The 27,878-nt window shown below is 36.1% G+C and overlaps 1 protein-coding gene across 2 annotated transcripts; it reads right to left on the bottom strand.

Moving 5' to 3' along the window:
- LOC132281868 (regulatory-associated protein of TOR 1-like) lies at positions 1–27,490 on the bottom strand. Of its 2 annotated transcripts, XM_059783530.1 has the most exons (23): positions 26,856–27,490; positions 24,297–24,402; positions 22,222–22,304; positions 21,947–22,105; positions 21,743–21,856; positions 21,440–21,600; positions 13,325–13,479; positions 13,063–13,207; positions 12,783–12,861; positions 12,509–12,610; positions 9,619–9,702; positions 9,395–9,505; positions 8,817–9,170; positions 8,520–8,709; positions 7,060–7,674; positions 6,581–6,895; positions 6,335–6,458; positions 2,920–3,050; positions 2,661–2,806; positions 2,442–2,543; positions 1,384–1,469; positions 963–1,047; positions 1–761 (listed from the first exon to the last, which is right to left on the bottom strand). In XM_059783530.1, exons 1-23 carry the CDS (start codon positions 27,153–27,155, stop codon positions 441–443), a joined length of 4,068 nt encoding a protein of 1,355 aa, XP_059639513.1. In that variant the 5' UTR covers positions 27,156–27,490; the 3' UTR covers positions 1–440. The 2 variants fall into 2 exon arrangements, with proteins under 2 accessions (XP_059639513.1, XP_059639514.1); XM_059783531.1 differs by lacking the exons at positions 22,222–22,304; positions 24,297–24,402; positions 26,856–27,490 and having other exon boundaries at positions 21,743–21,827; positions 21,947–21,987.
- Positions 27,491–27,878: the final 388 nt, after the last annotated feature.

The following is a 27,878-nucleotide window of genomic DNA, read 5'->3' as shown; positions in this document are numbered from 1 at the left end:
TCAACAACACTTAATTTATAATCGCAATAGATTTTGTACATTTACACATGGTACAAAGTGATGGGAAAAAATATATATATATCATGGCTAAATAAAAGGAGAGAATATTTACACCTTTTTTTATATCTATATCAGATTATTTCCCAAAGCATCCACAAGGAATATGCTGGATTTCTCCCTACTTGTCTGACTAATGGAGGCTAATGAATAGATAGCATCGGATATCGACAGAGTAGGTTAACCTGTATTTTCAGAAACATGAATTGCAAGGAGGAACTGGAGACGCAGAAAGACTCAAACTTGATCTCCATCTGCACCCATAATGCCACATTGTTGTCACACCGATGCAAGTTAATGCGCTCATATTGCCTCCCAACAAAAAGGCCTTCAGAGAAGGATATGAATAAATCTACATTTATCTTGTCATCTTGCCACAGAGATTAATCACCATAGATAGAGATGCAAGCATCTGCAGCACCACCAGCGAGCAGTACTTTATATGGATGGAAGGAGAGGCAGCTTACAGGTCTCATCTTCTGGGCCTTGAAGGTGGAGTAGTAACCGATGGTGCTTAATAGGTTACCCTCCAAATTAAAGACTTTGATAAGCTGTTTGGCTGAGCCACTGGCAATAATTGGTGCATGCCGATGAACAGCTAAAGCAGTAAGTGAGCCCCTATGAGCATTAATTGTGAGGTACGCATCTTTTTGGTGTCTAATATCAAGGAATTTAATGTCACCAGCCTGAGACGCACTAACAATCTGAAAGAACAAATAAAAATTGAAACAAAGCATAACAAACTAAACTTTTTCAAACCTAAATGTTTAGTTTGATAATGGTTTTCAAGCGGAAAAAAGGGAGCTAATCTAGAACAAAAGCCTTCTGAAGATTCTGGCTAACTATGAAGACAACTTTCACCTAAATGGAGATATAGATAAGGTCTTATACACACTCACACATACCTTTGCTGAATCAAGTCCGGATTGAAAGCCAATTCCCACAACACTTTCTACTCTTCGGGTGTGTGGCCATGTTGCACAAACAAGCCTGAATTAAACAGATCATTGAAAAATAAAATGAATACATAATAAACGCAGTTAGAGAAAGGGAGGAATGTCGAATGCTCAAAATGATTGTGAAGATTGAGTGTTAATTTCCCGAAAAGCTTAATATAAAGTGGCAACAGTGAGCTGGTCATGTTAATGGCCGGTAGGAAAATCTCCAGGCAGACCATCATGTCTCACATAAATTTATAATCACAGCAATGGATGGCATTGCGCTATTAAAGCCTCAGCAACAGTGATGCTACTGTCAGTGATTTTATTTTAAATGAAATATTTAATTAGTGCTTACATTTAACTAAGAAAAAGAATTAGTGCTTACATTTCAGGACTTCGAAGGTCAAACAGTCTGATGGAACCATCCAAAAAACCAGCTGCAAATTGACCCCCATGAACTTGAGAAGCAGACTACACAAGGCATGAATGAAAATAACGATTACGGAAAGTACAACATTAAATGTTGCCATTGATGATAACAGGCAATAAAAGATTCAGTGGAAGAGTAACACTTGCAAACAGCAGAACCTTGAAAGCTCAGGACAGTTAGTGCTGTGCTACTGAAACAACTATATATTTACATAAAATAAATTAAATACGCTACTACGACAACAGCATATATCCTTGGAATAGAGAGAGCAAAATCATTAAATATGAGTAAACAACTCCACTTGGAAGGCTAGCGCTTTGCTATGTTCATTTTTGGTCATGGGTATCCATCATATCCACCATGGAATGGGATGTCATTCCCCATTTCTGGACAAACTACCAGAAACTGCAAAGCAACACAACTAAACTGCTTGCACTAAACTGGTTGCACATCACATGAGCAATACCTCATCTCACATTAAATGAATGTGAAACAAAAAAGAGAACAGATGCCCTCTGAAACAATTCTAAACCCCCTCCAAATTAAGCCAAAATGGAACCAAATGTGATTAATCCATGAAGTATCTAATGAAAAATAAAAAATAAAACATGTTAGGGGCAATGAACTGGGGGACAGCTAATTTGGGGTCCTTAACAACTACAAAAAAAAAAAAAAAAAAAAAAAAAAAAAAAAAAAAAAAAAAAAAAAATTAACAAATAAAACAGAATAGAAGAACCCACATCTAGTTACATCAGCTGAACCAACTCAAAATACTCAGCAAAATATCCTGGTATAGGTCAACTCCATACATCTTTGTTTATTTACCACCACAAAACACATATAATTATACCTTACACAGTATAAAATATTTACCTTGCATTATGTACAAATAAAAAATGAAGACCTAAAAACCAAGTTACAAACAAGTCCATGGACGGAAAACATGTCCAATAGGGTAATATGGTAATGGAACAAATAATTTAAAGCAAATAGGAGGATGAGGTAAAACCCACCAATGCTGAAATACAACAATCTGACGACGAAGGAATAGAATTGACAAGCTGCTCTTTATCCAGGTCCCAAGCCATAACGGAAGATATTTCACCAGAAGCATACTGGTAGTGGCAGCATGATAGGAATGTATTAACACAATGTATAAGAACAGAGAAAAAATGAAGTTTAATCTAGAAGAAACAAACACCCTTTATACATATATATTCTACAGTATATACCAGATATCCAGACTGCTGCTGCCAATCCACAACAACATTTACACTTTGAACACCAGGTCTATGACCTTGGATTGAAGAGAATGCAGTTACAAGTTTCTGTTCATCCTTTAGAGCATAATCTTTCCAAATTCGGATATTTCCATCATCTACATAACATAAGAACAACACACAAGTAAGAGATTATTAAAAATCAAAACCCCAGTGAAAGATCTTTATAATCATCATGCAACATAATCAACACGGCAATACAAAAAATTACTTGAAGCAACAAGAAGCAAACTGTCATCGAGTTCGAGCTCATTCACAAGGCAGAGCTTTGATATTCCTTTGTTAGGACAATCATGATTGTCAAAACTGTTGAGCAAGGTAGCATCCTCATAATTCCATATCCTAAATTAACAGAATTGCCCAGCATTATTAGATATACGAAGTAAGAAAGGAAGTGGAATGACATTAAACAAAACAATCCTGACAAAACAAAGATAAATAAATTTCAAACTACAAATAACATCCAGTTAAGAAATCTAGTGCATCTACACCATCAACTCAGATAGAACCATATCTGAGTTGCAGTCATGAGTAGGAAGGAATCACAGGTATTTAATGGCATTAGTATTTTTAATTACATGATCAATAGCCAAAGGTGAATATATAGTTGTACCCAAGATTTAGAATAATGACAGGTAATATTTATAGTGATTATTAATGTAACTCTTAAAGGCAAGATTATAAAATAGTATTGGAAATATGATTTTACATTATATTACATGGACTGCTGCTAATGCATGAAGTATCCACTCAACATACGGGTATGGTTATGCGATATGTGTCAGGTACAACATTCTATGGGATGATCAATAGGCCTGATCATACATGGAGCGAAAATGAGAATTTTAAGATTGCTGATAGAAGTGGCCATAAAATATAGGATTAATAATCAACATGCAAGAGAAAAGTTAGGCGAAGGGCCTATTAGTGAAAAAAAATAGGAGAAACCATGCTTAGGTTGTTTGGACACATACAATGTATGTCTAACGATTAGTTTGCATAGAGGGTAAGAATCAAAGGGGCCACCCAAAACTATCTTGGGATGAAGTAATTGAAAATGATTTTAAGAAATTAAATATAAGAGGTGATATAGCTTAGAATAGAATGGAAAAAGAGAATTCATGTGGCCAACCCTATTCATAAGGATAATAAAGGCGAGAGGATAATGCTATCAGATAGGACATGCAACCCGAAAATGAGTTTAGTTCCCATGTTGAATGCTTAGGGTCTGCTTGGTTTGCAACTCTGAAAAGAGTTATGAAGAACTCAGAAAGCAGAATACTCTTTTCAGATAACTATAAAAGATAGTTCTCTGAAAACAAGCATTTTTATTACAAAGTTTTCAGAAAACTAAACCATGCAGAGTCTTTGTACAATTTTCTGATTTTCAGTTCTTTCTGTTTTCAGAGTTACAAACCACGAGAATTTTACAGAAAACTATTATTTTATCCCAACAAATAAAACATATATATATATATATATATTAAAATTTATATGCATACCCACATCAAACACACATGACACAGTCCATCAATCCATCTAAAATATACTCTCTATATTTGGAATCACAACTTCAGCAGGGAACTCTGGTTTACAACAAGAATAAAAGAAAGGGGTGAATGGAACAATTTCAAAACAACTATACAATACATAACATCCTTAGAAAAATAAAACTCAATCAAAGTTCGAAGAGATTTGAAATTACATTTTACTTCCAATATAAAACAACTCTATAACTTTAAGCACCTAATTTGGTGTGTCTTAGCTCCTAAAATTGTTTAAAAAATTAATAACTAAGAGAATGTCTCAAGGAACAAAAGCATTTTAGTACCATATATATAAAAATAAAGTGGATAAACAAAGTTGTAATAATATTGTGGGGTTAAATTAATGAATCAAAAAGCTTAGGGAGAGAGTGATTGAACATTGACTAAGACAAAAACCTGAATTGTCGAAAAAATTGACTTTATGATGGGGAGGGAGGTCAATGATGGAAGTTGTTTACTTATTTGAGAAGACTAATGGAAATATATAAAGAAAATAAAAAATCCATAGCGTTTTATTAATCTAGAGACAGCCTCACTTTTCGAAAAAAAATATTTAGAGACGGCCTATGATAAGGTACGTAGAAAAGAGTCATAAAGGAATATCCCAACATGATAATCGACAAGTATGATGAAAGTGTGACTATAGATAGATTTTAGAATGGCATGGAAAACCATAAGTGAATTTTCAATTACTTAAGACCTCCATCACAGATCAGTTTAAGCTTCAAATATTTTTGCCTTAATGGAGGAATTGACGAGACATTTAGGATGAGATTCCATGTTGTATACTATTTGGGGATGATATTGTTTTAATTGACAAAACTAGAGAAGGGGTAAGTGCTAAATTAGAGTTTTGGAGGAAAAACTGAAAATATCCGCAATGTAGGCTCAATTATTCACAATGAAGGAAGAATTGAATATGATATTAATCATAGAATCAAGGAAGAATGGGTTAAATGGAAGAAGAGCAGGATGCGGTGAAGCGGCCTGAACTTATTACGCGAAGGTCTGTCTTCAGATATGGGGTGGTTGGTAAGCTCCCGAGCAATGAGACTTGAAGAACTTTCTTTGGGATCTGGACTCCCGAAGCTATTCAACAAAGTATAATGAAAGTCAGTTACATAAGTGAGAAAATCTTGATTTGATGCTAGGCAGGACCAAGTCTTGGCCTACGTCAATTATGGGGTATAGTTCAGATAGAAAGATGGCGAATGCCGGTGAATTTGACCCCTTTCTTCCCAGCTCGCCCAGAGACTGAATTGTTTTGTTTGGTGTCCTGGCCCGAAAGCCGTACATCTAGAATGTTGTGTGATAGGCGTATTTGTCACATCCCACGTCGTCTGGGGGTATGAAGTTGCTGGCACTTATATGTTTGGATGTCTCCTAATTGTGTAGATGAGTTTTGAAAACTGTGAGCACGGAAAGTTTGCAAAGCAGACAATACACAGCGGGGCTGGTGGTGACAGTATTCCTCTAAGATTGAAATGGAAGTGATGAGAAATAACACTATTAGTTTCACCAGTCTTTATGGGAAAAAATGTTGGGCAGCTCAGAAACATGTTACACAAAGTGAGTGTGATAGAAATGTGAATTGGAGATGGATGTGGTGCAAGACAAGAAATGATAGAATTAGAAATGAGCGCATTCGTAAGATTGTTGAAGTAGCACTCATTGAAAATCAAATGATAGAAAATTGGTTCAGATGATTTGAACATGTGCAAAGAAACCACTAAGTGCACTAATCAGAAGGAATGACATGGTCCAAGGAAATGCTAGGAGAGTGAGACCAAGTTAACACGAGTAGAGTTAGTTAGGAAAGATAAGATTATATGTGGTTTGACCAAGGGTATTGGTTTCCTCCAATTGATGGTGCCAAGTCATTCAATGGAAAGCCAAGAACTTTGTCATGAAGCTAAATGAGAGGTCACTGATATGATATGCTTCACCAGCATTGTACTAGTGATATACTACAACTCAAGCTTCCCACCATTTTGCAACAATGAATATTCTACATTGCAGTTCTCTAGACATAATGAGCATGTCTGCAATAAATCATGGACCAGAGAGAGACTCATATACCTGATCCATTCATTCCTATCTGCAGCAACTACAACTGGAGAGAAAGGTTGCAGCAAAACTGTTTCGGCACCCGTCTCAAATTTTGTATCCCACCTAGCAATTTGATTATGTAGCTTCTTAACCGCTGATACAAAAAACAAAAATCATAATAGATTCTTCAAACAAAAAAAAAAAAAACAACAACAACAACAACGCTACTTTGCTTTAAAAAAAAAAAAAAAAGATCACTCAATTAAAAGAACCCACAAGAGTACTGGCATTTTGCAATGTGGTCAAGTGCAAAGTTTTCCCTCTCCTCTCTTTTAGCTATTATTTCTGCACTATCATCTGCTGCAGTAAGAAGTGGCTTTGAAAAGTGATCACAGCTCCAATTGTAGATAGTTGACTGTGGAAGAAAACTGCCCTCTGTGAGACCAGAAGATCCAGCAGAAGCTAAAAGTGGATTAGATAATCCCGAGTCTGGAGAATTATATAGGTATGGCCTAAAATCTAGAGAATAAACTCTTCGCATTCCTGTTAAACAACTTGGCCGAGGAGTTCTAAATGCCAGTGAAAAATGTCCTATAAAACAGCTCAAAAGAAGGACAAACTTAGAAAGCACAGACAAGAATAAAATGTCACGTAAATAACCATCATTTGCAAGCTGAAAACAGATAAAAGAAAGATGGAAGCTAAAAAGTTGCAAGATAAACTACATGCAATATGAAACCGAGAAAGAGAGAGACCTGCACTCATATCAAACCATGAAGATGAACGGGTTAGTCCAGTAAGACTAGAGGTTGGAGTTACTGTGGGTTCAGCAGACTGAACACTGCTACCAGTGGAGTTGACAGGCGCTGTCACCATTTGTTCCATCCCAATAATGGATAGTACTTGACGGCCAAGGTTAGCGATGCGTGGTGATGGATCCTTGGCTAGCGTTTGCATAGCCAGTACAACTTCTGAATACAACGAATTGTCTTGTGATCTTGGCCTTGTGTGATTAACAACCCCATTGCTCACACAGTCGTTCAATATGCCAGAATTGGAATGCTGAGGGGAATCATCAGACGGTGGAGATCCATTTATTACTCCAGAAGCTGCAAGATGGATGCTGCTACTGAAGGCCTTCCCATCACGAACCACAAATTGGTTATCGCCGTCAACTTTCAGAAGCCTACTAATTTGGGAAGGAACAATACTCTCATGCGGCATGTACTGGTTTGTAGTATAATTGTTACTTGTACCCTTGACAGCCAATAAAGGCAAGGAACTAAGCACCGAGTTAGATTGAGGTTTCAAATATGCAGCAGCAATTGACTTTAGGTGCTTCTTGTGGCCACGGGCAAAGTGAGCTAGAGCTGTAAAAAAGTTTAAAAAGTATTTTAAATGGCAAGAAATATTTTAATAAACAAAATTCATCAACAATTCCAGTTTAATGGCCATGGATTTAAAAATGAGAGAGAGAGAGAGAGTCAAATGCTCCTCAAAAGGCAAGAAACCCTTTTAAACACCCCCCCCCCCCCCCCCCCCCCAAAACACCAAACTAAAAAGGAACCCCAATAGAAATAGAAAACAAAAGAAGAGGGGAATTTCGCGAAAGTAAATATCCAACACTGGCACAAACAGATGCTTAAAATAAGGACAGCACACTGCATTCAAAGCAAAAGCATTATTTTTTGGTTGATTTGACTAAATGTGCTGGTCTAGCATTTATCTATAATTTATTTTCAGCACTAGTTATATTTCGTACATTACGCCTCAACCACTTCATGGGAACACATTGATATTACACATACAATATTAATACATCCCTTCTACCCTATGCATTAGATCTGTTTGCAGCCAGGGGCTTACAGGAGTCAAAAACATTCTCCAGATAGGCCCAGAAAAGATGATCGAAGAAAAGAAAATCATGAGAATAAAGCTAATTCTCAAATGTTACCAATGTAAACACATGTCAACATTCTATCATGCCGATTTTCAGAAGTCGCAATAAAACGTAACTGCAATAATTTTATATATATATATATATATATATATATATATATATATATATATATATATATATTTATTTATAAGTATAATAATTAATTGTTTTTCACGAAATAAAAGGAACAAATAATTCAGTATCTGGGAAGCAATGAACAAGTTTTACCGCATGACTCATGTCATCTGACGGGAAATTGCATGAGTAATTACATACCTACAGCAACCTCTGCCCGGACAAGTGAGCTTCCATCCCAAACAACATCTAAAAGACTCTTGACGATACTAATCTCAGCCTTAACTTTTTCATCATGATCACATTCTTCATCGCCTCCAAGATCATTTCTAGATGAATCAGACCCAACATCAAGGAGTGTGCCGAGTGCAAAAACAGCTGAGGCTCTAACCTGTAACACAGTCTCTTTAATAAACATGGAGGTTGACGATTAAATGCAGCAGTCAAGAACTATTGAATTAATAGAGATAAGGATAATTAAAAAGGAACAAGGCAAACCTCGGGATGGGGCTCAGAAAGGCAAGGGGCATATATAGATGGGGCATCTGCCTGCAAACCTATTATTTTTGACTCTGTACAGTCCTCCCACAGCTTTCCAAGACAAAGGCAAAGCCACTGAAGAAATAGTTGTTCAGTTTGTATATCGTTGGGAGTAGAAACCTGAAGGTGCTTCAAGCACACATGTATTAAACCAGCTTCAATACAGGCTTCTTGACCTCGCCTGTGTCCATCTACAATCAAGGCCAAAACAAATGCAGCCATTGCGCGCTGTTCAGGATATGCGTCCATGCTATCAAGAAACCTAATGAAATATTTGTGACCACCATCCTTTATCAGATCAACCTGGCATGACTATCACCCCGATACCAAAAAAAAAGAGAGAAGAAGAGTAAATTCAATAGTAGGAAAAAGTGAAATGAAAAACATAATGGATGCTCTTGAACACAAATTGCGAGAATACGAGAGAGAGAGAGCAAAAGAATTAATAGTAACAACAGGGTTCTTCTGACATTTACAAGTAATAACAAAATTCTTGCAGATAAAGCCAGTGAATCACAGAACATGTCTAAATATACCTTATCAAATGCAAGGATCTTTGACCATATAAACACAAGAATTTTCTGCAGTTCCGGATTAGTTGTTTGCAACAGCTTTAGTACGTATGGAAATATTCCTACGGACAATGACTGCAAGAACAAAAAATCCATTTTACAAGGGCGTTATCAATGAACATGCCATAAACTAGTAAAAAATCCAAAAGCGAAAAAACAACAACAATGGGAAAGCCACAAATGACTACCAGATCTACAGCCCAGGGGCCCATATCAAGAAATCGTCCAAGTAGCACCAGAGCACGAAATCGATGGGATGGACTAAGTAAAACCTGAGAAATTTAAAGTTGATAACTTACCGTTAAATTTCAAGGAAAAGCGTAAACAAAAGTCGTTAAAAGTATAACACATTTAGTGAGCACAAGGCTCAAGATGGTGCAAAAAGGATCTGGTTTATTCGAAGTAAAATCATAAAAAATTTAAAAGATTAAGTTGTATAGTATTGATGTTTTTTCTCTAAGAAACGAACTTAAAAAGAGTTTCAAGAGGAGCGAGTCACGAGAGGGGAATTTGGGGATCAAACTTCTTCTATTTTGTTTTTTAATTTATATTAGTATTTTTCTTTGGTATATTAACAATATGCTATAGGTAAAAAATAATAATAATAATAATAAATTAAATTAAATTAAATTAAATTACTTTAGGATTCCAAGGGGAACATTTGGTTTTCCAAATGAGCTGCAAGTAAGAAAAAATAGTACATTAGTAACTATAGCTTCTGATAGCCACATCCACTCCCACTGCTGCTGACTGTCTGCTGCCTTTATCAACCACGTTGCAACTGCCACAACCACATCACAATTCAAAGCCACCGCCATCACCACCGCTAACATCATTGCGCCTACCACTCAGTCATAACCATCAATACGAGAACTTCCACAAATCTGTAGGAATGATATGCTAACTCCAGTAATGGGTTTTTACTTTGTATCAAATCCTCTGGATATAACTTATTCCAAATACCACATTCAAGCTAAATATCATCAGAAAAACTGAGACATGTAAAAACCCATCACCACCGCTAACATCATTGCACCTACCACTCAGTCATAACCATCAATACGAGAGCTTCCACAAATCTGTAGGAATGATATGCTAACTCCAGTAATGGGACTTTGTATCAAATCCTCTGGATATAACTTATTCCAAATACCACATTAGAAAAACTGGGACATGTAATGTCATTTTCATAATCATAGTAAACATTAATAATTTTAGTTTGTTTACGCAAGCCTCATAGTAGACTCCCAGATACAAACTCCCTTTCAAATAAATGCACCTTAACAAGTCATATTCCTAGCAAATGCATTGAATAAATTACTGAGGTTTTACCATATGATCAGCAAATTAGCCAATGTATAGCAAAAGTGAAAATATTATCACCCCACCTTACCAATCAATATCTAAGGAAACAGGACTTGAGAGGAGAAGCGGAGATTGAGAACGAGATGTGACCGGTGACTGGCATGGATAAGCTATGCTTATTTCGCCTCTACTTTTGGAGAAGGGGCAAGGATATATAATTAGGGTTAATTTTCATTCTTCATTATTATTATTTTGTTAATGATTTAATTTTAGGAATAGTTTAGTACTTTATTATTTTACTTTATGCTTTGCCTATATAAAGGCTACTACGTAATTAAACAAGTCTAACTTTGGATTAGTAATTATTATCATTCCAGAATTATTTTCTCTTCTCCCCCATTATTCTAGCTCTTTCTCAACCTTTCAGTCTATCCAACATATCTTTACAATATGTATTCTCATCTCCTTTTAGTCTCAGCTCTTCTTCTATCTTCTCATCCCCTGCTTTCATTCTGGTCCTTCATCAGATTGGTACCAGAGCATCCTAATCCTACATCAGTTGGTATCAAAACCAGTTAAACTGAGTTGGCTAAACTCATTTGGTCTTTTTAATCATGACCTAACCGAATACCTTCAGCCCAAAGTGCCATTTGTTTGACACCCCAGAGGATTCATGCTAAGACAAACACTAACAATATAAGGTGCACCCCAAGCTAACCATCAATTGGAATTCCTACAAATGATGATCATTATTGGTGTGAAGAGGAAAGGGGGAAAAAGCAGGTGCAAAAAGAAAATTAAAACAACAGCTTTTGTACATTGGAAATAGGCTTCTTCAATCATCATATTCAGTCAATGAGCTCCTTTGGTTGCTTAATAAAGCTTTTCACTTCCTATGCAAGATACAACAAGAACCATGTAATTCAATGCAAATAATGAAGGCATTAGTCATTGAAGAAGTTTTAAGGCATTGGAACCTCCTCATGCCATTGTATTATCCTTGGACAACATATCTAATACGTTCACTCATTCTTACAGTAAGAGGTCAAAATTCTTAACATGTTCGCAAAGGCCAAGTTATGCTTCGGAATGCAAGATTTGGAATGTTACAAATTGATTATCAAGATGTTCCGGCACGTTCTAAAAGAAGCAGGTGTTATCATTTGGAGAGCAGCTTTTCAGCTATGGAGACAATAATGGCTCTTGTACTAGAAGGAATTGATATTGTTTTGCAAAACTATTCAATACCCTTCTAGATAGTCTTAATGAAGGTAATGTGGAAACCTGGAGACTACGTAGGCAATTTGATTACATCTTCAAATGAGGAAACTTCAAAAGGCAAATTATTACCTCTTAAGATGTCAGAAGAGACTAAAGATAGCATGTCAGACTTGTTTTCTCCTACAGAGTCATCTTTCACTACAAATTAGGGTCAATTTACATTTGTTGTTATTATTTTGGCAGTGTTTCCTTTTAAATAGTAAGCAGGGTTTTGACTATAAATAAGGCTTAATGTAGTAAGGCACATAAATTTTTATAATTATCGACTATTGATTGTAGAGATTACAGATCCCCATCCTCATATTCCTTCTCTTTCTCTCCTCTCTCTCATTCTCTCTCTCGTCCTACATCAAATTCGTATCAAAGCAGCCCAACCCAACCTACATCAAGCAGAAATCATAAAACCTACAATACAGAATATTTACTTTGTCACCATATGTAGATAAAATAAATTATTGCCCCACAAGAGAAGGGTAAAGAAAAGAGCCACACCTGAAGAACAATAGGCAACTGCTCTGGTGGTTTCTTATGTTCAGAACCATGATCAAGCCACAACTCAAACGCCGTCAACTGTTCCGTGAAAAAAGGGCTTGGCTGAAATGAAGCAAATGCAACATTACTCTGAATTGATAAGTATATTAATGTATACAGAAAGCTAAAAGCACCATGTCCCTGAATAATTTGGGTAATCGTGGAGAACATGAAATATATATGCAAATACAGGAAAGAAATTGTTGTTATAATTCACAAATCAAAGGAAACAAACCTGGAACTTGGCATTAGGATCCTCGACCAATATTGGAATCTGACAGAGGCAGACTTCAGCAGCCATGTCCCAAGCATCCCTATAGCACACATAAAGACACAGAATGAGAAATAAATGAACACATTACCAATGGGCCAGTGGCATAGCGGTATCAGACTCCTACTTCCCAAAGGAAGGTCGTGGTTCAAGCCTCAGTGGAGGCATGTGTGTGTGAGTACCAACTAAGAAAAAATAAATGAACACGTTAAAGATAATGCTCAGGAGTGGCCCCAATAGTTACCACATATGATGCTGATGTGTAGGCGGTAACAATGGATGTGAGACTGGGGAACAGTTTGCAGAACGCATAATTCTTTCTGCAAGCAAAAAATTGCGGAAAAGACTGACAACTAATAGATCTTGTCTGAACAATTTCTGGAAAAGTTCTGCAGGATGCAAAATTGAGTCATAGCTAAACATACCCATCAAAAAGAGGAATAAATAAAAATCCAAATCCCAAAACAGCACAATTCCACATGCAATCAGTAAGTCTCTTTCATTACCACGTGGGAGAATATTCCAGGCAATTGTATCAGTTACTGCACTGAAAATCCAGTTTAGTTCCCCTAGAGGTGTTTTACGGTCATTTGGGAGGCCAGGAATTCTGTCAATAAGTGAATAATCAAGATATTCACTAAGTAATGAACGAGTGCAGAACCTGGGAAACAGGGCAAGTGATCAGAAGATTAGAAAACCCAATAATTACAAAAAAAAAAAAAAAAAAAAAAAAAATAGATAGATAAACAATAATGACCAAGTATATGATAATAAGCAAAGCAGACAACCTCCACAACCACTTGATGCATCAAACTCACATACTGCCAATAAAGCCAGCAAAAATTCAAAAAAAAAAAAAAAAATTATGAGCGATCTTAAAAGCAAATTTAGAAAGGTACATAGTGGACACCAATATTACAACCAAACAAAAATATAAAATTAATTAGCAAAAAAAGACACAATAATACAAAATTGATCAACAATTAGTCAAATCCAATTACTTCTTGAAATAAAATAAGAAAAGCAATAATAAACTATAAAATTCAGAGAAGAGAGCAGGATAAAGGAACCGGGACTACTCATCAACTTAGTCACAAGTAACATGGCTAAATCCTATAGCCTCAAAACCAAAATAAACAAAGTGAAGAATGTCAATGCAAGTAAACTTACAGTTCAAACGATCAAATCATCCCCCACAACAACCAACTCAGCAACTCCTGGGAACAAAATGCATATCTGTTTATGGGCACCAACAAGGCAAGGAGGGCATTAATTCTCTTGAAGGTTATATACTTGCTATTTGGAAGGGGGAAGATTGTCTAATTGCATTGTTCTTTTTACCAATAGATAAATTGTAAATGGGTACTTTAGCCATGGAAAATAATTGAGCATTCTTATGAAGATGAATGCCAGATAAGTTTAAAAGTACACTGACATCCTTCCATGGCATTAAGATAAATCAAGTTTAACATCCAACAACTTTAAAAAGAAAATAGACCTCTAATGTGTATCTTTTCGAAATGGGTGAGTCAAAAATCTTCAAAGAAGCATAAAGAATGCACAAGGGACGATAGACAAGCAGGCTAGTGGAAAATATAAAACAGTAGTTTATTGGTACAACTTCACACTTAAAAATTCTTAACAAATACCCTACTGTTTTGGTGTTGGCTGCATGACTTTCATTTTGCTCTTTTGCTCCATTCAAGGACATAACTTCAATTAAACCACATACTACCAAATTTCTCCTAACTATCAAAACCCACGTTAATTTTGGTCTTCACCTTCTTCCCGGTATTACCCTCGCTAAAAACCACATTACTTTTCCTTACCGGCACTGGATGTTGTTGCACATGGCCATACCATCATAACTGATTCTCTCATTTCATCTCCAATGAAAACTACTTCAACCACCTCAAGAATGCATTCTTTTTTAGTTTCTATCTTTTTTGTCTTGCCACACATCTATCTCAACAGTTGCATTTGTTATGCACTCTTTTGATTAATATGAAGTTCCTTAGCCACCCACATTCAATCCCCTAATTATGGAATGTCTTATTATCTTATAGCTATGTTATTAAATTTACCTTTCAATTTTATAAGTAAACACCGATCATACGAAGTGCCTGTCACACTTAAAAAATCTTTTACAAAATGCAAACTCCTATTAATGGGGATGCATCAAGGGAATCTCATGTATCAAAATTGTTGAAAGGAACCAAATGGAAGAGCTCATGTAACTACCAGTTTGCAAATAAGATATCCTACATTTCCATCAGTTTCAAACTGCAAACTGATTATACTGCAGATTTTAAATGTAAACTCACACACCATCAATTAAAGTTGAGTGAGTTACTGTCAGTAATAAACTTGTACTATCTAAATATACTTCCCTATGAATCACTATATTGAACATATTTATCTTTGTTTGAGTTTTTGTGTTATGTCGAAGAACCTTAAGGAATAAAATAAGCAAAAAAAGCAACAACATGAAAACAAATAGCATAGCGTAAAGGTATCTTTCAGTTCTTTTTTACGCATTTTTGGACTAAACACGGGTGAACTTTCTATGCAAAACCAACACAAAGTGAGAGACAAGGGTGCGCACTGACATTTTGACAAGTTCTGACACACCAATTGTTGCTATAGAGAAGGGGCGTATCATTTAGTAAGAGAGATTAAAACCCTCTAGTCTTCAGAGAAGAGAGAGAAAAAAAACAAATGGGTCAAGCAATGACAAGGCTATGGCCTCATCAATTTCTTAGGCACAGAAAGGTTGATAAATATGTTACAAATTTTGCATTTCCAAGAACTTTGCATTGTATAATGAAAAATATTTAAGAGAAAATTTAAAAATATCAATCCAACAAAAAACAATCCAGACAACTACTCCAAGTGAGCAAGATTATCCCCCCTCCCCTGGTTTCTTTGCGCAATGAGACAAATAAAAGTGGCAGAAAGGGAGGAGGGGAGGAGAAAGTGTCACCACAACACTGAAACACAAACTAGAGAAAAGTGAACAAGAAGACTCTTTTATGAGTTTGCGTCTACCAAAAGGCAAAAATAGAAACTTAGGGAGAAGGTCAAAAATGAGTCCATTAGCCCTAGAAGGTTAAAACAACCATAACCGATCATAGTCCCTGACAGATGTCAACATTACCTGCTTGATTATAACATACCTCATACCATAAGAATAACACCACGTATATATATAGATATATTTATATGCATTCAAAGAGAGAGAGAGGAAGAGACTAAACTCTAGTCTAATTAGGGCTTAAGCTGAAAAGCCCAACTATTACAAAATCGTATTTCTCATTACTCCTCACAACATAGCTCCCAAATAAGTGGGCCTAATACTAACCTTTTCTACCATTCTGCCCTTTATAAAGGCATGCTTTTAGTTAAAGGGATTATTCCAAAAAAATGGATTTCTGGAGGTGAAATGCCGAATTCATGGAGTCAAATCTACACTTTCTAAAAAAATGAATTTATGGAGGTTAATGGCCAAAATCATGGAAATCTACTGTACATTGTATTTTGATTCCCAAACTGCCCCTTTGAAAATTTACTGTGTCTTTGGCCAAAATCATGGAAATCTACCATACATCTTTGGTCTGTGCTTGTGGATTGGTCTCGCTGGTCCGAGGGCTGAGGCAGAAGCTGGCGGAGAAGGCGCCAGCTCCAGTGCATGTTGGGGAGAGTCACCAGAGTTTCTGCTGAAAGACTTTATCATCTTGAGCTTCTTTCTGATCTGTGTAATGGGTGTGTGTGCCTGTAGAGTTTCTAGAGAGAGAGAGATTGAAACAGGGTAGGGAAAAAGTGGGTGTGTGTATGGACTTTGAGAGAGAAACTGAAATAGGGGAGGGAAAATGTGTGCGTGGGACTGTAGAGTACAGACTTTGAGAGTGAAATTGAAACAGTGGAGGGAAAACATGACCAGACTTGCTATTCGAGTCTTCCAGGTAGGCCGTGGAAGGACGTATCCGATGGCGAAACTCCAGCATCATCTCAAGCTTCGGCCAACCTTCAATCTCCAACTGTGCTCAAACTTCCAGCCAGCTCCATGGATTGCAAGTGTCGCCATCCAGTTCCGCCACTCCTTCACCGGTTTGTTTCTGCTCTAAAGCTTCGCCGGACATATATGGTATGAGTGAAGCTTGGCCGGAATCAATGAAGCTTGGTTCAAAAAATTAAGCTTACCAGAATGTTCATTTACTTCACTTCCTTGGTGCTTCTTTATTGCCGGAAAGAGAGATGAAGAGAGAGAGACAAAGGGTAGGTGAATTAAGAAAGTTGGTGGAGAGGTAATAGGGTTATTTCTCAAGACAGTTGAGGGGTAATTTGGTAATCAAGACATATTCCATTTTTTTTGAAACATTGACTTTGACTACATGATTTTGGCCTTTCCATAATCCCATTTTATGGAATAATCCCTTTAGTTAAATCCCATGCTACCATATGTTCCCTAACTACATGAGCCTACTTTATTTTCAGTCTTTCCCTTGTTTCTGCACATATAAACAAAATGCCCAAATAAAGGACCAGCAAAACTCAAACTTATGCAAGCAAATGTTATATGTCTCCCCTCACCAGTGTAGTCATCTATCTCTATTGCACCTATCAGAAAAATCATAACCACTCATGTATTATCTTTGTACCCAACCAATGCATTTAAAACTTCTCAATAATTCTTTCGAATTTCTCTTAAACACATCAACCTGACAACCTCAAAATTAGCATTTCAACCAAAATCATTTTATAAATATTTAGTACTTGAAAAGTAAGAAACGCGCCAAGAATTATTCAAGACCACTTGCACCTGAAGCAAGAGACATATCAGTAGACCAAATACTATACATCTTTTATAATTGTTTCTGGTTTCTAATAACTTCCTAGCAGGGAAGTGAAGATAATCGGATAAATCTTTTTTAGAGATAGATGCCTTATAAGCTTATTGGCCCTTTTATGAGATATAAAAACCTACTTCACGATATAACATGCTGTCAACAAAGTACATAACTGAAGAACTTTCTGTTCATACCCAAGTGTGCATCATCCAGCAAACAAACACAATGTAACAACGATGTTTCTATAATTAAAAAAAAAAACTAAAAAATTAGTGGTTGACAGGAACCTAAAAGGCTTTCACCAGAATTTCAAAGGGCATGAGACATAGGAATCCACTCAATGAACTAGAGTTTACCGTATTTCCAAGACCATTGGCCATTTCATTCATATACTGGTGTAAAGGGACAAAATGCATATTTTCTTTGCTAATTTTGTCCCCTTCCCGCATTAAATGGACTCTCCTCAATTCCTAATCCCCTTAACTGTACTTCTGTCGACTCAAAAGGACTTGGGTATGGCATCTGAGACAAATGTCCAAACTGAACACTCAAGTTCTCTACATGCAAAGATGGAAAAAGAAAAAAAATTCAATCTGATAGCAAAGACTAGCTTCTTATTTTGCAAAGATGGAATCCCTTTTTTTTTCACCACATTCAATTAAATTAAAATTATAACTGAGTATATATTTACAGAATTATAGCATTATACATTACGCTATTATATAGCATATTATGTACTTAAATGTGCAAGATGTGTCCATAAAACTGTATCCAATTCTTGGACATATTTTAAGCCAAGTCTCTGTACCCTAAGTTTTGGGATACAGAGAGGTCCAATGATGCACAACCACACCCCATGCCCCGTAGGCGTAGCCAAGCCATCTAACATTGCCCCTTTCTTTGTTCAGTGGTTGAGTTCCAATTCATGATCATTAGGTGCAATCTTCCATCCTAGAAGCAACACAAATTTCAATGCTGATTTGGTGAGGTAAACTCATTGTGCCTTTGCCTTAGGGTGTTAAATTAAAAAATTTCAAGTTGAGGATAAGGTTGTAGGGTCACAAGAGAAGAGGCTGGCGTCACAGAAAGAAGATTAATTTTCCAACAAAGAAACAATAAACAAGGTTGGAAGTTAGTTGTTAAAATGTTGTGTTTTTCACTTCCCTTGCCACAATTCCCATTGCCATGGGTTTAAACTCTTTGATTTAGGAAACATAAATTACTAAACAGGGGAAAATATGTAAAAAAATTGTTGTAATTCTTATTGGGCTGGGTTTTGAATTGTAATGGATTGAGAGTGTTTTGTTAGACTTGGGCCGAGAGTAATTGTACTTGAGCCCCAAGTAACTGTATTACTTACCGAACAAGGATTTTTATTACTCATTCACCAAGCTAGCGTTAGGAACTCTATAAATAGAGAGGGAGTTGCGTGGAGAAGGTAGAGAAGAAAAGAGAATGGAGTAGTGAGTGAAAAGGGAAGAGAGTGGGTGAGAGTAGAAAGGTGCAATAAATGGGTGGGCATTCTCTACAATTGTATATTCTCTTCTTGATTCATTATGGTGAATTTTCTTCTCTCCGTGGACGTAGGTCAAGTTCGGCCAAACCACATTAAATAGTGTTATTGTGTGTGCTTGTTTGTATCTTGCTTCCGCCGTGCCGAATTAAAGGGTTTAATTCCCAAAAAAAAAGAAACTACCTCAAGGAAAAAGAAGCACAAATGCAGTAATAAAAATTGAAAAAATGGAGAAATCCCACAAACAAAAAAAAAAAAAAAAAAAAAGCAGCCAATGAACTATGAAAAATAGATAATACAACCAATTGAGCATGTCTTCACAGGCCTGAACCCCGATACATAATAACTATATGTTCTATAAATGTAGGCCAACTGGATATGCTGAAAACAAATACGCAAGCCAACAAATCAGCCTTAAAAGTGTTGGAATGACCTTAGTTCAGAGAAATAAAAAAGAATTGGGGCCCTATGGCCCCAACAAATCCCACCAAGGCCAATAAGTCCCACTTTTCAGAGAAATTTGCCTGAAGGGATAAAAGGAGACCACTAATAACTGCTTGGACTCAACCACCAACCTAACCTCTTAGAAAAGATCCAACAGATAGCTGCCACCAAGGCGCTTTTAAGCCCTTCACCAGGCTCGGTCTTTCATTTGGCAAGTCCTAATGCCAAAACCCACACTGAAAATTTTAGATTTAAAAATAAAAGAGTTAAAGGATTTTTAATAGGAAGAACAAAAAGTAGCTATGTAATGGAAGCTATGGTCCCCAGCATGTTCTATTTGGTGTACGTGCAACAGGATTTTCCCTCTTTTATCAATAAAAAAGGGGAAGGAATCTGCACTCCACTTGTTTTTTAAAAAAAAATAAGAAAAAAGGAAATAAAACAATTGTCCGAAGCTATGGTCCCCAGCATGTTCTATTTGGTGTACGTGCAACAGGATTTTCCCTGTTTTATCAATAAAAAAGGGGAAGGAATCTGCACTCCACTTGTTTTTTAAAAAAAAATAAGAAAAAAGGAAATAAAACAATTGTCCTTTAAAAACACTCTCACATTCCCAATTAATTCAAAAAGTTGATAGTTGGTCTTTTCTTGTAGCTGGTGCTGTCATGTGGAATTAAACAGACAGATCTTCCACTAGGAATCAATGACCCACAGAAAGCATTTACTCCTACACACCACTTTTGAGGGGGTAATTGTACCATTTCCTTCATTAGGAAATCAAGAGGAGTGCAAGAGTACAAAAGTGGAGCGTAAACATCTCATCCCTAAAAGAGAAAATGGGACCTATTCTTTCCATTTTATTGATAGATTTCCTTCGCATCTCTATCGCAGAAGATATTCATTGTAGCTAGGACTACGTTCTTCACAAATTAATTTGTAAAAATAGGGCTATGTTGCTCTTAAATTATTTATAACTATATTTTCATAATCAATGGAACAAAAAAAGATACATCATTAAACATCAAAAGCGCAGAACAAAAAAACCACTTTTTCCCCACGCCCCTTGAGAGACCCCAAAAAATAGGGCTCATCATTACAAAAAAATAATAGTAACACCACCATTAATTACTTCATTCGTTAATTTCTTAGTTTTATAGAATACATGTCCTACAGAAAAAGAATTTGTATAACTTTAGGCTACACTTCAGTCCAATGAGAAAATACATTAGATCGCGCTCATTTATATTCAATGAGGTGTCGACATACAAAAATGTTAAATATCATATCAAGTTAGAAATAAACAAAAAGATTGCCACATTACTGGTAAATATTTGGGTATTCTCCAAAATAAAAAAATGTGGCTAGCTCTGCTCATCCAAGATTTTCAATAGGAGTTTATTTCTCCATGATGTCATTTTTCAAAAATAGGCCGGCTAGGGACCACAAATGCTTCATATATGTAAACACTTCAAACATGTGACAATAGAAACTTTAAAATCATGACAATACAGGTCCTCATTGAACAGCAGTGACACGAGCATTCTCTAAGCAATTCAATTAACCCAAAGTCCAAAAAATGATGTTAATCTCAGAAAAATATAACAAATGAAATTAAAGAAATTAAGAACTACAAAAATTAAAATGGAGCTAAAAGAAAAGGTTATGAAACATATTAAATTACTGAGATGAACTATCATAGACAAGGAACATAATAGCCATAGTTATAAGTCTCGCTAGAAGTTAGCAGATATTCCAAAAAATAGAAAAGCATTAAGAGTAATAATAAAAACAGACAATAACAAAAGAATACAAGTCACCATCTTAATGCCATCTGGATGGGTGTCGTAAGGCAGGATGTAAACACATCAGCAGGAAAATCAGCACTCTGAGGAAGAGTCTCATGTGCCTCGCAGGCTGCAAGCAGAATGCAATCCCTTGTGGATGGTCCAGAGGAGCTAGATGCACTCTGATCCTGGAGCTATACAAAGATGGGGCAATCAAATTTGAAGTCAGAATATGGAAGATAAATAAGATGACAAACTCAATGATTACAAGTTGACAACCGAGAGAGAGAGAGAGAGAGGAACCCATTATCAAATGGTGATAGCCAATGTTAGTACCTCTGTGAAGGCCTTGACAATCACTCCAGCAGCAGAGCAATCAAAAACAAATACTGATGGTCTTTTTAACCAGAAATCAAGTTCGCTGAATGGCAAAGGGGCATATTTATAATGCTACACCAAATGACACAGTCAAAGCATTACAAAAATCTAGCAAACAATAAACTTAAAATGGCACGACAAGAGACACATCAGTAATAGAACCTTATCAAACAACCAAATTTCGCCATTGGCAGTTGGCTTTGGCACGCCATGTCCATTGTAGTGAAACAGAACTCTCTCTGACTTGGCATATTTGCGACATGCGGTACAAAGTTTTTTCACTTCATCCATGGTAGGATTTAACTGTATCTTGTAGCGAGCCTAATCAAAACTCAAAACAAGTTAAGTGAAAACTTGAACCTAATGAAGTAACTAACAATCAACAATAGAAATAAAATAAATTAATATATATATATATATATATATATATATCTTACCCTTGGTTGCCACCTCTCATACTGAAGACTCAAGGTTGTACCGATTGCTTCTAGGGCTCTTTCAGATGCCAAAGACGATGGATCTACAAAAGGGGAGCAAATAAAAGATAACAAAAGTGAATTAATCGATTTTCTTGCTATCTTAAAGTGGTCCTCTTCACCGAAACCACTGAATCAGCAGAATAAATCTTAATTAAAGATCCTAATGAAATAAAAGAAAATTCCGTAGCTATAACAATAAAACTGAGGCTGAACAAGAAAAGACAGCAAACCACCTGAATCCAGTACAATCACCATGTTAAAGGCCAAACATGGCATAATACATGACAGCATAGTAAGGAACAAGACGAAATGTCAATGCTATGTTTTTCTTTTGTATCCCACTGAATGGAGATAATGAGACAAAATTACCAAATTTACTCGTCAACATACCGACATCTGAGAGGATACATAACGAGGGTATAAGTGCACATTACAGAACCATACTGCACAATGACTGAATCAATAAGCTAGAAAAATCAAAATGAAAGACCATTATGTTTCATTTAGAATATATTTCATAACCAGGGAAGTTTGATGAGTCGCCTGGATCAATAGCTTAACCACCTAAAAAAGCCATCAAATTATTAATTTATTCTCTCTGTCATTATGTGGATGGCACAGCATATCAAATAACAAAAAAGTAAAGTTCTTTGTCTAGAAATCACGCCTGAACCAGGAAAATAAGTATCAAACCCTTTTCTTGCAAAACCATCCAATGTGCCAAAAAGAAACCAAAAATGACTCCAAAATATGGTGCCATGCTCTGCATAGCTTTATTTGCATTATGAAAGAAATGGGATGAGCTTCATTGGCCAATGGTAAACCTTAAGCACATCCGGCGAAGGATTCATCAAATTAATGGCCAGTAAAAAGAGAACAGATGTTACCAACTTATGGACTCCATCTGCATTTCGCAACCACTAGGTGTGCTTTCCATTTTATCAAACTTGATTTTTTACTGATTTGTGGGAGAAGTTGATAAACCAATGTCTCCTAACTCAATCCAATAAGTTTATGTCAAGAACAAAGAATAACATCAATTACGAAGTACCTATATAAACATTAGGAGAAGATTATGTTATGTGTGAGTTCAGCATAGCCAAATTTCTACACTCGGACAAAATTCCCCTGATGATCATTATAACATATTAAGTTCAAACAGGATCATGCTCAGTGTTATCAAAGGCCAAAGGCGTGGCTGAGTGAAGCGAGGCACACAATTTAATTAAATTAATATTAAATCATATTTATATTCCATATTAAAGGCGCAAATGTTGTTAAAGGCACACCCAGACACACAACAGGTGCAAGTGTTGCGACGGTATGAGCCTGAAGACGCCTTCAACAACACTGATCGTGCTCAAGTCAAGAAAGGCCATTAATTATAACTTCAAAAACGTAGGTGTGTAGGACATATTTAGTGTAATGTTAACCAAAGAAATGAAGATGGACCAATGAAGCAATGATATGCTCCAAGCATATGGATTCATTGATATATAAGAATTAGGAAGTAAAGGAGAACTACATGAGCTGTATAACCAACTGTTCTATATGGCGCAATTGTTGGGCAAGTCAAGAAAAAGCCTACTAAACAAGCATAGTCAAAATGACAATGTTTAGATGTATGTGTACTAAGTGAGTGAATGTGTCAATAAAAATAAATAAGCGAAGATTGTTAAATAAAAGAAAATTACAAGATACAAACAAAGCTATGGAGGATGAATCGAAAAATAACTGTAACATATAATGATACAGAAATATTTGTTTTTCTGCCAAAAAAAAAGAGGACAAGAAACAAGCAATAATAATCCATCCTATAATCAACATATCATCTATCAAATCATTTGAACCAGATTTTATGTCATTGAGTCTCCTTAGATAAAAACTATTGATAAGTATATTAAAGGATTACACACTAAACCATGATAACTCATAACTTCCAGTACCAGCAGATAGAACCAAAATACAGCAAAAACATTCCACCACAAAGAAATGAAAGGCAATATGAAAAACAAATAGTGTGATAACTGTACCTATCCAGCACTCCAATGTAGCACAAGGAGATATCTTAATCACATCGTTGGGTGGATCAATGCCAATGTCTAAACATAAAACAAGAGCAACGCACCCTGTCTTCATCTGCAATGACAGTTGGGCATTAAACCAAAACATATGAATATATGCATATAATATAATAAAAAAATGCAGAATATCAACTGATAAATTTTTGAGAATGCACTAAAATGAGGAACTAACCAAGATAGGACAACTCCAACTAAAAAAAAAAAAGAGAGCATCTAAAACTTTGGCCATACTCACCGAGCAAAGACAACTTCAAGTTAAAAACAAAAATCGTATGAAACAAAACAAATATGAAAGAATGACATTTCTGATGAGGCTATGAAGTTCTCTAAATCAATAGATAAAGGCGGAGATCGAAAAGTAGTGAGGACAAGAGGATAAGAGCAGGTTTTGGTTTGCAAAAGATGAGATAGTGAAAAAGAATCTTAGCTCCATAAGTTATGAGGGAATAGGAGGGGTGGCAAGGGGATCAAGGGATTCTCAGAAAGCTCCAAGTATCACGGGCCTCTCAGAAAGCTCCAAGTATCACGGGTATCAAGCAATCAATAAAGTTAACCATTAAGAATAATTATATTCCAATGAAAATAAGTCTTCAAATGTGTCCGCAAAACCAACTCTGAAATAAGACAATTTCCTGTAAAGCACAATGTTGAGGGCAGGTTGATGAATCAACAATCATTGCAGCTTACATTAAGGGCCAAATTTTTTTTTTTTTCCCCCTAATTGGTACTCACACACAGATGCCTCCACTGAGGCTCGAACCCTTAACCACCCTTTGGAAAGTAGGAGCCTGGTACCGCTAGGTCACTCGCCTGTTGGTCTTAAGGGCCAATTTTCCACTGTATGTCAATATCTATTCTCATAAACAATTTGAAGAATCAACAATCATTGGAGCTTGCATTAAGTTCCACATTACAAAGAGGAAGGAGATATTTTCAAACCTACTCGTGATTAATATTTGTTCCTAAATGACGAATAATCATGATATTCGACTTACCATCTTCACCTTCTCCTGGTATTCCCCACTACAAAGTGCAAATTTTCTGTACTTCACATCACCATTATTTGGGCCTCCTCCAGGTAGTTTCAAACTCATTTTCTCTTCATGTTGGATACTAACAGAACTACGTTCGCACAGAAGATCAAGCCTGCGATCTTTTGCTGCTTGCGTATGTATTTAAATCAAAAAATCTCTAAGCAGGCTTATTCCAAAAGCTGAAACCATTCATCAATACAAATAATTTTTACAGATAAAGCAAATGGGAAATGTCTGTTCACCTGATATTTGCTTCATGATACTATTTCTATCACTAAAAATTTGCAGGAATGCTTAACAAAATTCAAGTTCATCATTGCCTCTGGCAAAGGAACAGCTTTATTTGAGAAAAGTTTTGTCACCGAGATAAATTATAAGGAGATTTATTTTAAATAAGTAAATTATAGGGAGATGAAATGGTAATCCATTAGTTGTTTTCAGATTTTATATGTCTATGAAACACATCAAGTGCTTAGCTTCACCTCAGAATAATTTGTTTGCCCCCGGAGGTCTACTATGGACTTATGAAGAGTGTGCAAATACTGCCTCATCACCGAACCCCATTAGGCGGCAATTCACACTCAATACTGAAACCTATGTTACATGGATTCGGCTATATATGTCGGGTACCTGTATGTATCCACGGAATAGACGTGTCAAAATATCCAAACATAAGGGCATATGGATACCAGCTATATATTCATATTTATTTTATTTTTTAGAACAAAATAAAATCTTTATGTAAAATGGTGTTTGATATAGACATTTCAGTCAATTTTTAAGCAATAATATACTAAAAATTTGAAATATCGAAAATGTTTTTTAAGTGCATGTCCAATTAATAGTGCGAGACACATGTCGTCATTTCTCATACTCATGTCTAAGTATTTTGTTTCCAACACGAGTACTTCACCTACATTTGAAGAGTTCATTTAATATAGATGACAATTGCAATAAATATTCCATTTCATTAGCAGAATTTCAGTTGAAATGGCCACTGACAGACCCGATCACAACCAAGAAAGAACCAGGCTCAAACAGATGAACACTGTCAATTCGTCAAAGCTTTTGATAACAATAATCCAATGTGAAATTTAATTTGAAATCAAAGCATAACGTTGCAAGCTGCCACATTCAAAACCATGGCAACTTGCCAGAGGCTCAAAAAAATTTCTTCTGGACAGATTAATGCCTTGTTAGTCTTCAGATGACATTGACAAAGTGCTACGGAAATACAAGAATAATGACAACCTAATCGCTAAAAATCATCTCAAGTCATGCTTGATATAATTATAGAATTTGATAAAATGGGTTTCATCTTGTATACAAATTTATTCAAACCTTTAAAAAATAAACCAATTTAGGCAATTACATTGAACAGAGCACAACACTAAAGCCAAACAATTTTTATAACCAAAATCTCAATTAAAAATATACAACGATGTAAAAGGCGAATTACAGAACAATAGCTTACTCGATCCGTAGGCCGCCATTTTGAGACCAACAGGGTATCAGACGGAGCAGAGGGAACATAAGCCTCGAATGGCTGGTGTCGTAGCTCGCACAAAACGACAGTCTGCGGCAAATACGCCATGTTTGTAGCGGACGTTGTTGTAGTGGGATCGCCATAGCTACAGCTCGCCGTCTCAGAGTCCGTATCCTTTCTCTGCCCAACAATATAACCGTCTCTGTGGCTCGAACACTCACTCAATTGATTCGAATCAGCAATTGACGATTGCGAAAATCGAGACGCCTTCAAATCTCCCAGTGCCATTCAAATCCGAACTCGACCAACAAATACCAAAAAAAAATTCCTACGATCAAACTTGGCCTAATTTAACGATACCATATGCAATGAAAATTCATAGTAGAGACGGACGAATCGAAGCCCTATCACTAGGTCAGAAGGAAACCCCTGATCAAGAAGCTGCTGAACAGCAGCGCATGGAAATTGTTCTAAGAAGCAACAGACTCCGTAAACCCTATAAAAGCTCGAAAGAACCGTGTGAAGAGGCTCTGGAAACCCTAGAAAATCAAAGTATCGAAGAAGAAGAAGAAGGTGACGGATATAGAGCAGTGCGGCAGAACGAAGAAGAGTGTCCGAAATAAAAAGAGAATTTATATACTAGCACTATATATAACCATGCATGTCTTTATAATTTATTATTGATTTTATTTTTCAAGGAGTATCTTAGTAATTGTATGTATTGAGAGTACCATAATACATAATACAGCTGGGCAGAATTTATATACTTGTACTATATTTAACCATGCATACCTATATGTAATGTATACTGTACAATATACATTTGCGTTATATCGGTTTCTGTCCCTGTTTTTTCGCACTTCCACGTGCATCAATTTCAAATAAGTATGAGTTAGGGATGTCAATTTTTACTCTCCAGTCGGAGCTCCATTCTGTCCCGCCCCGTTAATAAAGGATATGAAACACTTTTTATACTGTTAGGGCGGGCATGGATACAAATTTTGTACCCGT

Source organism: Cornus florida, unplaced genomic scaffold (assembly GCF_030987335.1).
Source record: "Cornus florida cultivar Cherokee Brave unplaced genomic scaffold, ASM3098733v1 CherokeeBrave_3.0.0_Hap2_Chr11, whole genome shotgun sequence".
Classification (NCBI taxonomy): domain Eukaryota; kingdom Viridiplantae; phylum Streptophyta; class Magnoliopsida; order Cornales; family Cornaceae; genus Cornus; species Cornus florida.
Note: the sequence above shows the minus strand (reverse complement) of the source record. Positions and strands in the feature narration are given on the sequence as shown.